General features: G+C 51.8%; 1 protein-coding gene across 2 annotated transcripts in view; it reads left to right on the plus strand.

Annotated features, from left to right (window-relative positions):
• The window catches only part of SOX5 (SRY-box transcription factor 5), a 280,976-nt gene that overhangs the window by 243,296 nt on the left and 20,365 nt on the right, over positions 1–17,315 (plus strand). For both annotated transcript variants that reach the window (XM_075275477.1, XM_075275476.1), the window contains one exon: positions 10,539–10,682. In XM_075275477.1, coding sequence (XP_075131578.1) covers positions 10,539–10,682 — 144 coding nt within the window. The remainder of the gene's footprint in view (positions 1–10,538; positions 10,683–17,315) is intronic.

Consider the following 17,315-nt stretch of genomic DNA (forward strand, 5'->3'; position numbering starts at 1 on the left):
GATCCCGGCAACCTGCGCACTGCGCCCGTCCCCAAAGTGTGACCCCCAACACCCTCCGAAACAACGGAAACCAATGGCGTCACTACACACTTAGATCTGCTTCTAAGAAACATCAGCTAGGAAGAGGCAGCACAAAGCATTGCAAAAATATTCACCCCCTGCGAGTGCGAGTGGCCTGAAGACCTGGTGTCCGTGCACCCAAAAAATCCTGACACCGGGGGGTGAAGACTTTCACTCTGCTCCTTGACGATTTCCGGCTGAAGATACGTTATTGTTACTCCGAGACCTTCTCCAAGCAGAGGTGACGCCATCTTTAATCCCGCAGAGCGCCTCGCAGCTGCCGCCACCGCCGCTGCGTTCTGGGGGTGACTGCCACTTGTCGCACCACAAAGATCCTAATCCCCCGGGGCACCGAATTCTCCCAGTGATTGTTCTCATTTCCCGGCCGATAGTTTGTTAATCAGGACACAACAATAGCGCTGATTAATTGGCACTAATACCGGCGAGCGGAGCGCGCGGCGCGGTGCGGCCCGAGGAGGGGACGGCAGCTGTTGGCACCATTGTCACTTCCAGCGCGTTTCACTTCCCCTGTAAACAATATCATAATGAGATTAAATAGGATTCTCCTCCCGGAGAGAACGCACCTTGCCCGCTCGTCCCTGGAGACGCTCGCTGCCGCTAAATCTGCTCTCACCCCACAAGACAATGGGGCTGCGTCCATCTGTCTACGGAACACATGGCGCAACGCAACGGATAAAGAACACCTGACTTATTATAGGTGGTATTATATGGCAAGAGGCGGTGCTACAGGGTCACATTGCAACATTTGTATCCATCAGAAATAACATTTGTATCCATCAGATATAACATTTGTATCCACCAGATATAACATTATTACATTTGTATCCACCAGATATAACATTTGTATCCACCAAATATAACATTATTACATTTGTATCCACCAGATATAACATTTGTATCCACCAGATATAACATTATTACATTTGTATCCACCAGATATAACATTTGTATCCACCAGATATAACATTATTACATTTGTATCCACCAGATATAACATTTGTATCCACCAGATATAACATTATTACATTTGTATCCACCAGATATAACATTTGTATCCACCAGATATAACATTTGTATCCATCAGATATAACATTTGTATCCACCAGATATAACATTTGTATCCACCAGATATAACATTTGTATCCACCAAATATAACATTATTACATTTGTATCCACCAGATATAACATTTGTATCCACCAGATATAACATTTGTATCCATCAGATATAACATTTGTATCCACCAGATATAACATTTGTATCCATCAGATATAACATTTGTATCCACCAGATATAACATTTGTATTCACCAAATATAACATTATTACATTTGTATCCACCAGATATAACATTTGTATCCATCAGATATAACATTTGTATCCACCAGATATAACATTTGTATCCATCAGATATAACATTTGTATCCACCAGATATAACATTTGTATCCATCAGATATAACATTTGTATCCACCAGATATAACATTTGTATCCATCAGATATAACATTTGTATCCACCAGATATAACATTTGTATTCACCAGATATAACATTTGTATTCACCAGATATAACATTTGTATCCATTAGATATAACATTTGTATCCACTAGATATAACATTTGTATCCACCAGATATAACATTTGTATCCACTAGATATAACATTTGTATTCACCAGATATAACATTTGTATCCACCAGATATAACATTTGTATCCATCAGATATAACATTTGTATCCATCAGATATAACATTTGTATCCACCAGATATAACATTTGTATCCATCAGATATAACATTTGTATCCACCAGATATAACATTTGTATCCACCAGATATAACATTTGTATCCACCAGATATAACATTTGTATCCACTAGATATAACATTTGTATTCACCAGATATAACATTTGTATCCACCAGATATAACATTTGTATCCATCAGATATAACATTTGTATCCATCAGATATAACATTTGTATCCACCAGATATAACATTTGTATCCATCAGATATAACATTTGTATCCACCAGATATAACATTTGTATCCACCAGATATAACATTTGTATCCACCAGATATAACATTTGTATCCACTAGATATAACATTTGTATTCACCAGATATAACATTTGTATCCACCAGATATAACATTTGTATCCATCAGATATAACATTTGTATCCATCAGATATAACATTTGTATCCACCAGATATAACATTTGTATCCACCAGATATAACATTTGTATCCATCAGATATAACACTGTTACATTTGTATCCATCAGATATAACATTTGTATCCACCAGATATAACATTTGTATCCACCAGATATAACATTTGTATCCACCAGATATAACATTTGTATCCACCAGATATAACATTTGTATCCACCAGATATAACATTTGTATCCACCAGATATAACATTGTTACATTTGTATCCACCAGATATAACATTTGTATCCACCAGATATAACATTTGTATCCACCAGATATAACATTGTTACATTTGTATCCACCAGATATAACATTTGTATCCATCAGATATAACATTTGTGTCCATCAGATATAACACTGTTACATTTGTGTCCATCAGATATAACATTTGTATCCACCAGATATAACATTTGTATCCATCAGATATAACACTGTTACATTTGTATCCATCAGATATAACATTTGTATCCACCAGATATAACATTTGTATCCACCAGATATAACATTTGTATCCACCAGATATAACATTGTTACATTTGTATCCATCAGATATAACATTTGTGTCCATCAGATATAACACTGTTACATTTGTATCCATCAGATATAACATTGTTACATTCCTCCCCAGTATTTGCAGTAATTCCGCCATCTTGCTCATCTTGGGTCCTAATAACTTGCCCGCTGGGCCGGTCGGGGCGCAGTCACCGCCATGTTTGAGGAAGTGATTTCCTCCATGCTGGGAGTAGTTGTCCGAGGATGTTTGTGCTCATGGAGGCGGCAGACGATTCCTCTCTGCGCAGTATTTAGGTCGCCCGTCCGGCCCCCCGGCCCGTGTGTGTTGGCATTAAAGCCCAGGAAAGGCTTTGCCCCGGGGCAGCTTGTGTTCAGCCGCTGACATTGTGATCTCCGCCCAGAAGGGGCCCCGCGGCTTCTTGACATTTGGACAAAGGAAACTGCGAGATGGCGAATGTCTCTGCCCCCCCCCCCCCCTCATATTTTCGGTGCAATGACTTCTATTGTATCCAGGGACAATGAGGAGGATGACACCTGTGGGGCAGGCTGGGAGTTGTAGTACGCAGAGCTCCTGGCAGGAGACGGGGCACCATTTCCTACAGACTGCCTATTTATATGTTGTCATTCAGGAACCTGGAAAGCTGAGTGCCGGCCCCTGCCAGAGCTCTGGTTACCGCCATATTGTCACCCAGCTTTCCTGGGTTCCTGATGAGAGAGTGAGATGTATCACTGTGTCTCTAAGCACATTTGTCTTTCACGTTGAAGTCCGTGCAGAAGTTGTCACCCAGCTTTCCACTGAACAGATTGCTTTATTTCTGCTCAGTACCGCTGATTCTTCTCGCCATGACTAAGTGTCCCGTGTCCTGCAGGGGGCGTCATACACAAGGCAGGGTCTACCCTGTATTACTGCTCCGGGATAGATTGTCAGCTCTTCGCCCTCCCAAAAGACGGAATGTATCACTGATGTTCACTCTCACCCGGCTTTCCACAAATCCTGCACTAATTCTACTTTGCCTGTGTCAGTTTTCACTGCCATCCAGTATTTTATTCCTGTATCAGAAGGCTGTGGATAACTACAGCTATGACTCCAAGCAGAGCCCGGCCCGGTGACTCCCAATTCTCGGGAGGGGCTTTCATTTCCTCCTGCAGCCCCCCCCCCCCTCCCCGCCGCCGCGGTCACTGAGATGATAAATCCTCTGTCAGCCTCGCTCTCTGGCGCCCTCATCATGCCAAGGCCTCCATTTACTGCCAAGGACTTCCACATCTTGTCAGAGGTCGCTGAGGTCGGGGTCGGGTGTGACGGCCATGAATCTGGGAGATGAGGGGAGGGGGCCGAGCGGACCCCCAGATTACACAATCTCATCACTTCCTCCTTCCCCTTGTGTGTGTGGGGGGGGTTATTATTTATGCACCGGGGTGGTAATCCACTCCATGACACGAGGGCGGCGCACTCCCCCTTACCTGTCCCCAGGTGTATCCCTGTGACTCCGCCCCCTGCTGTCTGCGCTCCTCTATATCCCCCACCGCGTCAGGGGAGTCACCGCCATTAAGTGCTCCGGAGCTGGAACTCGCAGTGATGGATTCTGCTGTCTGGACGAATATTCAGAAAACTGCGCCAAATTCCCAAATATTAATGAGGCAGAAGCGCCAAAGAATGTTTATTAGCGAGGACATCGGAACAATTATACCCCGGAAATCTAATCACTGCCAATAGTCACATGTAGCAGAGCCGTAGTGTTACATGGGGCTGCCTGTCATATCTATAGTGTTACATAGGACTGCCGGTGATATCTGTCGTGTTACATAGGACTGCCTGTCATATCTATAGTGTTACATGGGACTGCCGGTGATATCTATAGTGTTACATGGGGCTGCCTGTCATATCTATAGTGTTACATGGGACTGCCGGTGATATCTGTGGTGTTACATAGGACTGCCGGTGATATCTGTGGTGTTACATAGGACTGCCTGTGATATCTTTGATGTTACATAGGACTGCCGGTGATATCTATAGTGTTACATAGGACTGCCGGTGATATCTATAGTGTTACATGGGGCTGCCTGTCATATCTATAGTGTTACATGGGACTGCCGGTGATATCTGTGGTGTTACATAGGACTGCCGGTGATATCTGTGGTGTTACATAGGACTGCCTGTGATATCTTTGATGTTACATAGGACTGCCTGTGATATCTATAGTGTTACATAGGACTGCCGGTGATATCTGTGGTGTTACATAGGACTGCCTGTGATATCTTTGATGTTACATAGGACTGCTGGTGATGTCTGTGGTGTTACATAGGACTGTCTGTGATATCTATAGTGTTACATAGGACTGCCGGTGATATCTGTGGTGTTACATAGGACTGCCTGGGATATCTTTGATGTTACATAGGACTGCTGGTGATATCTGTGGTGTTACATAGGACTGCCGGTGATGTCTGTGGTGTTACATAGGACTGCCGGTGATATCTGTGGTGTTACATAGGACTGCCTGTGATATCTATAGCGTTACATAGGACTGCCGGTGATATCTGTGGTGTTACATAGGACTGCCTGTGATATCTATAGCGTTACATAGGACTGCCAGTGATATATGTGGTGTTACATAGGACTGCCGGTGATGTCTGTTGTGTTACATAGGACTGCCTGTGATATCTATAGTGTTACATGGGACTGCCGGTGATATCTGTGGTGTTACATAGGACTGCCTGTGATATCTATAGTGTTAGATAGGACTGCTGGTGATATCTTTGATGTTACATAGGACTGCCGGTGATGTCTGTGGTGTTACATAGGACTGCTGGTGATATCTATAGTGTTACATAGGACTGCTGGTGATATCTGTGGTGTTACATAGGACTGCTGCTGATATCTGTGGTGTTACACAGGACTGCCTGTGATATCTATAGTGTTACATAGGACTGCTGGTGATATCTTTGATGTTACATAGGACTGCCGGTGATGTCTGTGGTGTTACATAGGACTGCTGGTGATATCTATAGTGTTACATAGGACTGCTGCTGATATCTGTGGTGTTACATAGGACTGCTGGTGATATCTATAGTGTTACATAGGACTGCTGCTGATATCTGTGGTGTTACATAGGACTGCCGGTGATATCTGTGGTGTTACATAGGACTGCCGGTGATGTCTGTGGTGTTACATAGGACTGCCGGTGACGTTCTGATTCCCCGCACATTGGGCGCGCTCACATGTATTGATGATTGGTGATTGATGACCTGGGCGAGGCGCGGGGCTCCTTCTGCCTCCTCTCGGTAATGATCGGCTCCTCCATCAGGACATGTAGAGGGTCGGACAGACGGGTCGTCCATCATATGGAGCGGCAGATGCTGTAACATATTGTGATAGATTAGAGCGCGCTGCGTGGAGATGTCGTGCGGAGGATGGGAGGAGGGGGACACTGATCAGCGCTGCTACGCGGAGGGCCCCGTCATCGTGCAGGGGGTGCAGAGGCCGCGCCTCATCTTCTGGGGAGCTGAGTGTTTGTCCCATCTCCCTGTGTCGCAGCGCCCAGATGTAGCAGAGCTGAGTTTGTCACTGGTTCCATTTGCGGTCCGGTGATACAATGTTTCGCTGTCAGTCGCCCCCTCCCCCGCCTCGGCTGTAATATTATTTGGGAGCCCGTCAGGAGATTGTCACGGATCTTTACATCAAATCCTCGGCAGCTGTGTTTGGTTAGTATTAAGGAGTCGGAGAGTAAACATGAGCTCATGGACTGCGCGCCGCCGCCGCCGCCGCCCCCGCGCCGTGTAGGTGTCAGGGCGACCGGCCCGCGCTTATTTATTACAATGTAGGGAAAACCTGGGCGAAAAATCCAAATAACGCGCGACAAAAACCTGCACAAGGCCCTGGGAGCGGAAGGTTCTAGAGCGGCCCAACATGTTACATTGTATCAGACAACAGGGGCAGAGCTGGAGAGCGCAGGGGCCCCAGACCAAGTTGTGGCCCCTTAGAGAGTATCCTCCACCCCAGTGACACAGACGTACCTGGGGCCCCTGTACGCCCTCCACCTGGCCCCTAAGAGAGTATCCTCCACCCCAGTGACACAGACGTACCTGGGCCCCCTGTACACCCTCCACCTGGCCCCTAAGAGAGGATCCTCCACCCCAGTGACACAGACGTACCTGGGGCCCCTGTACGCTCTCCACCTGGCCCCTAAGAGAGTATCCTCCACCCCAGTGACACAGACGTACCTGGGCCCCCTGTACGCCCTCCACCTGGCCCCTAAGAGAGTATCCTCCACCCCAGTGACACAGACGTACCTGGGGCCCCTGTACGCCCTCCACCTGGCCCCTAAGAGAGTATCCTCCACCCCAGTGACACAGACGTACCTGGGCCCCCTGTACGCCCTCCACCTGGCCCCTAAGAGAGTATCCTCCACCCCAGTGACACAGACGTACCTGGGGCCCCTGTACGCTCTCCACCTGGCCCCTAAGAGAGTATCCTCCACCCCAGTGACACAGACGTACCTGGGGCCCCTGTACGCTCTCCACCTGGCCCCTAAGAGAGTATCCTCCACCCAGTGACACAGACGTACCTGGGGCCCCTGTACGCTCTCCACCTGGCTCCTAAGAGAGTATCCTCCACCCAGTGACACAGACGTACCTGGGGCCCCTGTACGCCCTCCACCAGGCCCCTAAGAGAGTATCCTCCACCCCAGTGACACAGACGTACCTGGGGCCCCTGTACGCTCTCCACCTGGCCCCTAAGAGAGTATCCTCCACCCCAGTGACACAGACGTACCTGGGGCCCCTGTACACTCTCCACCTGGCCCCTAAGAGAGTATCCTCCACCCACTGACACAGACGTACCTGGGGCCCCTGTACGCCCTCCACCTGGCCCCTAAGAGAGTATCCTCCACCCCAGTGACACAGACGTACCTGGGGCCCCTGTACGCCCTCCACCTGGCCCCTAAGAGAGTATCCTCCACCCCAGTGACACAGACGTCCCTGGGGCCCCTGTACGCCCTCCACCGGGCCCCTAAGAGAGTATCCTCCACCCCAGTGACACAGACGTACCTGGGGCCCCTGTACGCTCTCCACCTGGCCCCTAAGAGAGTATCCTCCACCCCAGTGACACAGACGTACCTGGGGCCCCTGTACGCTCTCCACCTGGCCCCTAAGAGAGTATCCTCCACCCCAGTGACACAGACGTACCTGGGGCCCCTGTACGCTCTCCACCTGGCCCCTAAGAGAGTATCCTCCACCCCAGTGACACAGACGTACCTGGGGCCCCTGTACGCTCTCCACCTGGCCCCTAAGAGAGTATCCTCCACCCCAGTGACACAGACGTACCTGGGGCCCCATCTCAGCTCCCAGGACTTTTTGTAGAGTTTCTGCTCTCGCAGACTCCTCGGTTTTTGTGCCCCCCTCCCCTGTAGCGGCCGCCGCTCACTCCGTCACTTTGATATTCACTCGGCACATTACTCGCCTGACGTCTTGAGGGGCAGCGTCGCCCGCGTTCCTGTCGCGTCTTCTTTCTCCTCCATGGCCCTCAACCAACCCAGCAACCAAGTGCATTTTGCCCGGTGAGGAGCGGCGGCCACCGCCTGTCACTTCGGATTAGTCGCCCCCTCACATTCGCCTTGGAACCCCCCGAGATCCGCACATTAGCGGTCGCGCCTTTCAGGGGACATTTCTTTACATCTTTTCCTCCTCCGGCCGCCGCGTCTTGTGAGTCTCGTGTCGGAGGGGTCGGAGCGCAAGGCAGAAGCGTCCGAGTCATGGTAAAGAGATGTGGACATGCAGATCAGACCGGAACGCGAATAGGAGGCACGAGGTGCGAACTACCTCACTGATCCATGACTATATGAGGCGCACTACTTCACTGATCCATGACTGTATGAGGCGCACTATATCACTGATCTATGACTGTATGAGGCGCACTACCTCACTGATCCATGACTGTATGAGGTGCACTACCTCAATGATCCATGACTGCATGAGGTGCACTATCTCACTGATCCATGACTATATGAGGCGCACTACCTCACTGATCCATGACTGTATGTGGCGCACTACCTCACTGATCCATGACTGTATGATGCGCACTACCTCACTGATACAATGTTATATGAGGCACACTACCTCACTGATCCATGACTGTATGAGGTGCACTACCTCACTGATCCATGACTATATGAGGTGCACTACTTCACTGATCCATGACTGTATGAGGCGCACTATATCACTGATCTATGACTGTATGAGGCGCACTACCTCACTGATCCATGACTGTATGAGGTGCACTACCTCACTGATCCATGACTGCATGAGGTGCACTACCTCACTGATCCATGACTGCATGAGGTGCACTATTTCACTGATCCATGACTATATGAGGCGCACTACCTCACTGATCCATGACTGTATGAGGCGCACTACCTCACTGATCCATGACTGTATGATGCGCACTACCTCACTGATACAATGTTATATGAGGCACACTACCTCACGGATCCATGACTGTATGAGGCGCACTACCTCACTGATCCATGACTATATGAGGCGCACTACCTCACTGATCCATGACTATATGAGGCGCACTACCTCACTGATCCATGACTGTATGAGGCACACTACCTCACTGATCCATGACTGTATGAGGCGCACTACCTCACTGATCCATGACTATATGAGGCGCACTACCTCACTGATCCATGACTATATGAGGCGCACTACCTCACTGATCCATGACTGTATGAGGCGCACTACCTCACTGATCCATGACTGTATGAGGCGCACTATCTCACTGATCCATGACTGTATGAGGTGCACTACCTCACTGATACAATGTTATATGAGGCGAACTACCTCACTGATCCATGACTGTATGAGGTGCACTACCTCACTGATCCATGAGTGTATGAGGCACACTACCTCACTGATCCATGACTGTATGAGGTGCACTACCTCACTGATACAATGTTATATGAGGTGCACTACCTCACTGATCCATGACTGTATGAGGTGCACTACCTCACTGATCCATGACTGCATGAGGTGCACTATCTCACTGATCCATGACTATATGAGGCGCACTACCTCACTGATCCATGACTGTATGAGGCGCACTACCTCACTGATACAATGTTATATGAGGCGCACTACCTCACTGATCCATGACTGTATGAGGCGCACTACCTCACTTATCCATGACTGTATGATGCACACTACCTCACTGATACAATGTTATATGAGGCACACTACCTCACGGATCCATGACTGTATGAGGCGCACTACCTCACTGATCCATGACTATACGAGGCGCACTACCTCACTGATCCATGACTATATGAGGCGCACTACCTCACTGATCCATGACTGTATGAGGCGCACTACCTCACTGATACAATGTTATATGAGAGAAGTTGTACTGTGCAGCAGGATACAGGATAAGGACAGATGCGGAGAAGTTGTACTGTGTAATGTCTTTCCATGCATACAGGTATTGAGAGGTTGTACTGTGCGGTGTGTAGACTGTGATGTATCACTACTTGGGCCGTGCTGGATCTTGTAGTTCCCCCGCAGCCTGCACAGCACTACTTCTCTATCCCCGGTCTCCCATATGTATTCTGCCGCCGTATTCTGCAGCCTGGACGTCTCCTCTCAGGGACCCCCGACTGCTGTCACCCCCTCCCATGAGAGCGGAGTTCAGGTGACAGCTCCTGCCATGACAGTGACGCCCGCTCACCCGTCTCTATCTCTCTCCACAGCAACTGTACGCGGCGCAGCTCGCTGCCATGCAGGTGTCTCCGGGGAACAAGATGCCAGGAATGCCGCAGGGAAACCTCGCTGCCGTGTCCCCCACGAGTCTGAACACCGAGAAGAGTACGAGCAGCCCGCCACCCAAATCTAAGGTATGCAGCGCAGAATGGCCACCCGGGCTCCTGATCATTGGGGCTCTGGTGCCGCTCCGTCCCCGGGAAAGCTGGGTGAAGATGACAATTTGTTACAATGTCCAGGCCATTACCTGCGCTGATACATTGTAACAAGTCAGCTGTGTGTACAGGACAGGAGACAGAGACCCTGAGAGACAGCGGTGTGGGCCGGGATGTGCAGGCCTGTAAGGGGTTAACAGGATTGGCTCGAGGATGCAGCAGAGCCGAGCGCGTCAGCCACATTTGCACATTGAAAAAAAAAACTGAGAGAAAAGGACAAAAAGGGAGAGAGCTGCGAGCGGCTGCGGAGTAGCGGAGCGCGCCAATGACTGAGCCCCGCTGTTTTCAATCTGCTGAGTGCCGGTAGGAGACCGCCAGATAATACCTGGAAATGACAGGCGAGCGCCGACCCCGGAGCGCAGCCTGGAAATCCTCCGCATTGATTTCACTCGTCCTCCCCACTGCGCCATCCGGCAGAGTTCACTAGTAATGAAAGAACAAGATTGTGTCCTAATGGTGGCGGCGACCGGCACAGCGCTCTGCATGACCGACCTATGGCGACTAAAAGAAACGGCACTCCGCCTGACCGACCTGCGACGACTGACAGACACGGCACTCCGCCTGACCGACCTGCGACGACTGACAGACACTGAGCTCTGCCTGACCGACCCATAGCGACTGACAGACACGGCACTCTGCCTGACCGAACCAAAGCGACTGACAGACACTGAGCTCCGCCTGACCGACCTGCGACGACTGACAGACACGGCACTCCGCCTGACCGACCTGCGACGACTGACAGACACTGAGCTCTGCCTGACCGACCCATAGCGACTGACAGACACGGCACTCTGCCTGACCGAACCAAGGCGACTGACAGACACTGAGCTCCGCCTGACCGACCTGCGACGACTAACAGACACGGCACTCACCCTGACCGAACCATGGCGACTGACAGACACTGAGCTCTGCCTGACCGAACCAAGGCGACTGACAGACACTGAGCTCTACCTGACCGATCCATAGCGACTGACAGACACGGAGCTCCACCTGACTGACCCATGACGACTGACAGACACGGATCTCAGCCTGACCAAACCATGGCGATTGACAGAAACGAAGCTCTGCCTGACCAACCCATAGCGACTGACAGACACGGCTCTCCGCCTGACCGACCCATGGCGACTAAAAGAAACGGCACTCCGCCTGACCGAACCATGGCGACTGACAGACACGGAGCTCCGCCTGACCAAACCATGGCGACTGACAGACACTGAGCTCTGCCTGACCGAACCATGACGACTGACAGACACGGCTCTCCGCCTGACCAAACCAAGGCGACTGACAGACACTGAGCTCTGCCTGACCGACCCATAGCGACTGACAGACATGGCTCTCCGCCTGACCGAACCAGGGCAACTAAAAGAAACGGCTCTCCGCCTGACCGAACCATGGCGACTGACAGACACTGAGCTCCGCCTGACCGAACCATGGTGACTGACAGACACGGAGCTCTGCCTGACCGAACCATGGTGACTGACAGACACGGAGCTCCACCTGACCGACCCATTGTAACTGACAGACACGGAGCTCTGCCTGACCGAACCATGGCGACTGACAAACACTGAGCTCCGCCTGACCGACCCATGGTGACTGACAGACACTGAGCTCTGCCTGACCGACCCATGACGACTGACAGACACGGATCTCAGCCTGACCAACCCATAGCGACTGACAGACACGGCTCTCCGCCTGACCGACCCATGGCGACTAAAAGAAACGGCACTCCGCCTGACCGAACCATGGCGACTGACAGACACGGAGCTCCGCCTGACCAAACCATGGCGACTGACAGACACTGAGCTCTGCCTGACCGAACCATGACGACTGACAGACACGGCTCTCTGCCTGACCGAACCAAGGCGACTGACAGACACTGAGCTCCGCCTGACCAAACCATGGCGACTGACAGACACTGAGCTCTGCCTGACCGAACCACGGTGACTGACAGACACGGAGCTCTGCCTGACCGAACCATGGTGACTGACAGACACGGAGCTCTGCCTGACCGAACCAAGGCGACTGACAGACACTGAGCTCTGCCTGACCAACCCATAGCGACTGACAGACATGGCTCTCTGCCTGACCGACCTATGGCGACTAAAAGAAACGGCACTCCGCCTGACCGACCCATGGCGACTGACAGACACTGAGCTCTGCCTGACCGAACCATGGTGACTGACAGACACGGAGCTCCACCTGACCGACCCATTGTAACTGACAGACACGGAGCTCTGCCTGACCGAACCATGGCGACTGACAGACACGGCGCTCCGCCTGACCGACCCATGGCGACTGACAAACACTGAGCTCTGCCTGACCGACCCATGACGACTGACAGACACTGAGCTCTGCCTGACCGACCCATAGCGACTGACAGACATGGCTCTCCGCCTGACCGACCCATGGCGACTAAAAGAAACGGCACTCCGCCTGACCGAACCATGGCGACTGACAGACACGGAGCTCCGCCTGACCAAACCATGGCGACTGACAGACACTGAGCTCTGCCTGACCGAACCATGACGACTGACAGACACGGCTCTCCGCCTGACCAAACCAAGGCGACTGACAGACACTGAGCTCTGCCTGACCGACCCATAGCGACTGACAGACACGGCGATCCGCCTGACCGAACCAAGGCGACTGACAGACACTGAGCTCTGCCTGACCGACCCATAGCGACTGACAGACACGGCGATCCGCCTGACCGAACAAAGGCGACTGACAGACACTGAGCTCTGCCTGACCGACCCATAGCGACTGACAGACATGGCTCTCCGCCTGACCGAACCAGGGCAACTAAAAGAAACGGCTCTCCGCCTGACCGAACCATGGCGACTGACAGACACTGAGCTCCGCCTGACCGAACCATGGTGACTGACAGACACGGAGCTCTGCCTGACCGAACCATGGTGACTGACAGACACGGAGCTCCACCTGACCGACCCATTGTAACTGACAGACACGGAGCTCTGCCTGACCGAACCATGGCGACTGACAAACACTGAGCTCCGCCTGACCGACCCATGGTGACTGACAGACACTGAGCTCTGCCTGACCGACCCATGACGACTGACAGACACGGATCTCAGCCTGACCAACCCATAGCGACTGACAGACACGGCTCTCCGCCTGACCGACCCATGGCGACTAAAAGAAACGGCACTCCGCCTGACCGAACCATGGCGACTGACAGACACGGAGCTCCGCCTGACCAAACCATGGCGACTGACAGACACTGAGCTCTGCCTGACCGAACCATGACGACTGACAGACACGGCTCTCTGCCTGACCGAACCAAGGCGACTGACAGACACTGAGCTCCGCCTGACCAAACCATGGCGACTGACAGACACTGAGCTCTGCCTGACCGAACCACGGTGACTGACAGACACGGAGCTCTGCCTGACCGAACCATGGTGACTGACAGACACGGAGCTCTGCCTGACCGAACCAAGGCGACTGACAGACACTGAGCTCTGCCTGACCAACCCATAGCGACTGACAGACATGGCTCTCTGCCTGACCGACCTATGGCGACTAAAAGAAACGGCACTCCGCCTGACCGACCCATGGCGACTGACAGACACTGAGCTCTGCCTGACCGAACCATGGTGACTGACAGACACGGAGCTCCACCTGACCGACCCATTGTAACTGACAGACACGGAGCTCTGCCTGACCGAACCATGGCGACTGACAGACACGGCGCTCCGCCTGACCGACCCATGGCGACTGACAAACACTGAGCTCTGCCTGACCGACCCATGACGACTGACAGACACTGAGCTCTGCCTGACCGAACCATGGCGACTGACAAACACTGAGCTCCGCCTGACCGACCCATGGTGACTGACAGACACTGAGCTCTGCCTGACCGACCCATGACGACTGACAGACACGGATCTCAGCCTGACCAACCCATAGCGACTGACAGACACGGCTCTCCGCCTGACCGACCCATGGCGACTAAAAGAAACGGCACTCCGCCTGACCGAACCATGGCGACTGACAGACACGGAGCTCCGCCTGACCAAACCATGGCGACTGACAGACACTGAGCTCTGCCTGACCGAACCATGACGACTGACAGACACGGCTCTCTGCCTGACCGAACCAAGGCGACTGACAGACACTGAGCTCCGCCTGACCAAACCATGGCGACTGACAGACACTGAGCTCTGCCTGACCGAACCACGGTGACTGACAGACACGGAGCTCTGCCTGACCGAACCATGGTGACTGACAGACACGGAGCTCTGCCTGACCGAACCAAGGCGACTGACAGACACTGAGCTCTGCCTGACCAACCCATAGCGACTGACAGACATGGCTCTCTGCCTGACCGACCTATGGCGACTAAAAGAAACGGCACTCCGCCTGACCGACCCATGGCGACTGACAGACACTGAGCTCTGCCTGACCGAACCATGGTGACTGACAGACACGGAGCTCCACCTGACCGACCCATTGTAACTGACAGACACGGAGCTCTGCCTGACCGAACCATGGCGACTGACAGACACGGCGCTCCGCCTGACCGACCCATGGCGACTGACAAACACTGAGCTCTGCCTGACCGACCCATGACGACTGACAGACACTGAGCTCTGCCTGACCGACCCATAGCGACTGACAGACATGGCTCTCCGCCTGACCGAACCATGACAACTAAAAGAAACGGCTCTCCGCCTGACCGAACCATGGCGACTGACAGACACTGAGCTCCGCCTGACCAAACCATGGCGACTGACAGACACTGAGCTCTGCCTGACCGAACCATGGTGACTGACAGACACGTCGCTCCGCCTGACCGCGCCATGGTGACTGACATACAAAATGCACTGCATGAACAACCCGCAATGACTAACAGACATGGTGCTCCACCTGACCAACCCGCAACCACGGATAATCACGGTACTCCGACTGACCCACCCGCGGCGACTGATAGACACAGAGCTCTGCATGACTGACTCGCGGCCATGTATGCCCTCCTGTAAATGAGATTCATCTAGAACATCTTAATACGGAGGCTGCGGGTCAGGTTTGCACCTCATCCGGCTCCACCTGCACATAACAACCAGAAACGCGATCGGAAATATAGACAGATGGAAACGAAGCCGACCCCTCCTCAAGTGGTCACCCAGCTTTATGCAGATCCTGTAGAGTTGTCACCCAGTTTTATGCAGATCCTGTAGTTGTCACTCAGCTTTCCACAAGCCCTGAATGACCTATAAGCCTGTCCTGTTACATAGTATCTCCTTCTCCTGTTCTGCTTGTATGTCAGTCTTCACTGTAGCTCTGGCATTCTATTCTGGAGGATGTGATACAATTCTAGTAATCCTCCATTTATGGTAAGTCTGCGGTAAATCTTTGCGTTTAGTCACTTGGACTTTGGTGTTCGGATTCAGCCATATCCTCCGTATCCCTCGAGTCGCTGTGTCCAGCAGTTATCTACTGCGGCCAATTCCGGTAAGTGACATTTGACAATCTCGCTGTCCCTGCTGGTCATGTCCCTCCAGATGTCGACTGTCGCAACGTCTCCATCAAGGTCCTGGCTGAACAGCAATACGTCTGACACAGGGCAAACGTCCTGATGGATTAAGCCAGGGGTCACATGACCGCCGTGCTGTGTTCATCGCCTTCAGTCAGGCCGACGTTTGGACACAGCACCCCCCTCCCCCACCATGTCAGTCCCAGAGCCCTGAGTGCTGGAGCTGACGGACACGTGCCGAGCCGCATTTATCTGTCCGTCTGTTTCATGCCGCAGAGCGTCACAAAGTAACCAGGCCAACTGTCACCTGTGGCTGCAGAGCATTGCACTGACGTGACAGTCACCTGGAATCATCCAGAGAGACGTCACCAATTAACGTCATCGTCACCAAAGGGCAGAATATCCCTGATGTGGCCCTAATAGTGAGGGGCCCTGAGGACGAGGGGTCAGTACTGAAAGTCATGTCCAGATCTGAACTCTGTGTGAGTGTGAGTATATATATATGTATATATACTGTATTTATAATAAACCTAGTGGCAAAAATGGCTGATAACAGATAGTAATAGATTGTATTCTCCTGTCCTACAGTCGGCCTCTCCTGACATGGCTGATAACAGATAGTAATAGATTGTATTCCCCTGTCCTACAGTCGGCCTCTCCCCTCCTGACATGGCTGATAACAGATAGTAATAGATTGTATTCCCCTGTCCTACAGTCGGCCTCTCCCCTCCTGACATGGCTGATAACAGATAGTAATAGATTGTATTCTCCTGTCCTACAGTCGGCCTCTCCTCTCCTGACATGGCTGATAACAGATAGTAATAGATTGTATTCTCCTGTCCTACAGTCGGCCTCTCCTCTCCTGACATGGCTGATAACAGATAGTAATAGATTGTATTCTCCTGTCCTACAGTCGGCCTCTCCTCTCCTGACATGGCTGATAACAGATAGTAATAGATTGTATTCCCCTGTCCTACAGTCGGCCTCTCCTGACATGGCAGATAACAGATAGTAATAGATTGTATTCCCCTGTCCTACAGTCGGCCTCTCCTCTC

This window comes from Leptodactylus fuscus, chromosome 5 (genome assembly GCF_031893055.1).
Source record: "Leptodactylus fuscus isolate aLepFus1 chromosome 5, aLepFus1.hap2, whole genome shotgun sequence".
In the NCBI taxonomy this organism is placed as follows: domain Eukaryota; kingdom Metazoa; phylum Chordata; class Amphibia; order Anura; family Leptodactylidae; genus Leptodactylus; species Leptodactylus fuscus.